Below are 1,382 nucleotides of genomic sequence, written 5' to 3'. Positions count from 1 at the left end.
ATATAGAGCAGCATCAACCTGTTCCGCTCGTTTCATCAACCCCCTAAACCCTTCTAAACCCTAAACCCTTCTAAACCCTTCTAAACCCTAAACCCTAGTAAACCCTAAACCCTTGTAAACCCTAAACCCTTGTAAACCCTAAACCCTAAACCCTAAACCCTCATCTCACAGCTCTGCGTGTTTTATAAACCCTCAATCGATGCGCTTGGTGATGCAGCTGCAGCTGTGTTTCCTCTATCTCCTCTAGGCTCGGCAGCGGGGCCCCCACTCTCCCCTCTGTTACAGCCTGCACGCAAACCCTAAACCCTAAACCCTTGTAAACCCTAAACCCTTGTAAACCCTAAACCCTAAACCCTTGTAAAGAATTTTATTTAAACCCTAAACCCTAGACTTTAAAGGGAAAAAAAATATATAGATTTCGTCTTTTTGCTGCTGGTACAGATGATGATAATGATTGTCTATTTTTTAGGGTTTAGGGTTTAGGGTTTAGGGTTTACGGTTTGTGCTGCATCAGCAGAGTGGTTTTGCTGCGCCTCTTCTGCTTTCTGCTGCAGCCGCTGCAGCTGCTGCTGCTCTCTTAAAACCTTCTTATCCCATAAACCCTTAACCCGCGGAAACCTGAAACAAAACCCTAAACCCTTGTAAACCCTTGTAAACCCTTGTAAACCCTTGTAAACCCTTGTAAACCCTTGTAAACCCTTCTAAACCCTTGTAAACCCTAAACCCTAGAATATGATACGTGCGAATCTGTTGAGGGTTTTATCTTTGGCTCCTCTTACTCCTAAACCCTAAACCCTTCTAAACCCTAAACCCTAAACCCTAAACCCTTCTAAACCCTAAACCCTTGTAAACCCTAAACCCTAAACCCTACTTGGTGTGTATAACCCAGCAGCTAAAAGCATCTCTCAATAACTCCGAGAGAATGGCTCTCCTTATTATTTCTATTTTGTTGCTGCAATCTAACAAATAAACCCTCAGCATATAAGCTTGGGCATCAAGGTTCATGCTGCTGCTGCTGCTGCTGCTGCTGCTGCTGCTGCTGTTGCTGTTGCTGCTGCTGTTGATGATGTTGCTGCTGCTGCTGCTTCGACCCAGCATTGGTATGTTACGCTGCTGCAGCAGCATTTGCTGCTGAACAAAAAAAGGCTGCTGCTGCTGCTGCTGTTGCTGCTGCAGCTGAAGCAATAATTGCTGCTGCTGCTGCTGCTGCTGCTGCTGCTGCTGCTGCTGCTGCTGCAGCAGAGTCCCGCCTGCAAGAAGGGGAAGCTGGCGAAGATTGGGATCTGCTGCTGCTGCTGCTGCTGCTGCTGCTGTTGCTGCTGCTGCTGCTGTTGGTGCTGCTGCAGCTAAAAAAGGGGCATTGTCTTTCATCATTGGTTGCT

The 1,382-nt window shown here is 46.9% G+C and overlaps 1 protein-coding gene across 1 annotated transcript in view; it reads right to left on the bottom strand.

Annotated features, from left to right (window-relative positions):
- The window catches only part of EMH_0080080 (uncharacterized protein), a gene marked incomplete at both ends in the record, with an annotated part of 3,069 nt that overhangs the window by 606 nt on the left and 1,081 nt on the right, over nucleotides 1-1,382 (bottom strand). Inside the window, 3 exons of the mRNA XM_013500213.1 lie at nucleotides 191-286; nucleotides 498-618; nucleotides 872-1,382. Of these exons, the coding sequence (XP_013355667.1) occupies nucleotides 191-286; nucleotides 498-618; nucleotides 872-1,382 (728 nt within the window). The remainder of the gene's footprint in view (nucleotides 1-190; nucleotides 287-497; nucleotides 619-871) is intronic.

Source organism: Eimeria mitis, genomic scaffold, assembly GCF_000499745.2.
Source record: "Eimeria mitis Houghton genomic scaffold, Emh_scaff5132, whole genome shotgun sequence".
Lineage (NCBI taxonomy): Eukaryota > Apicomplexa > Conoidasida > Eucoccidiorida > Eimeriidae > Eimeria > Eimeria mitis.
Note: the sequence above shows the minus strand (reverse complement) of the source record. Positions and strands in the feature narration are given on the sequence as shown.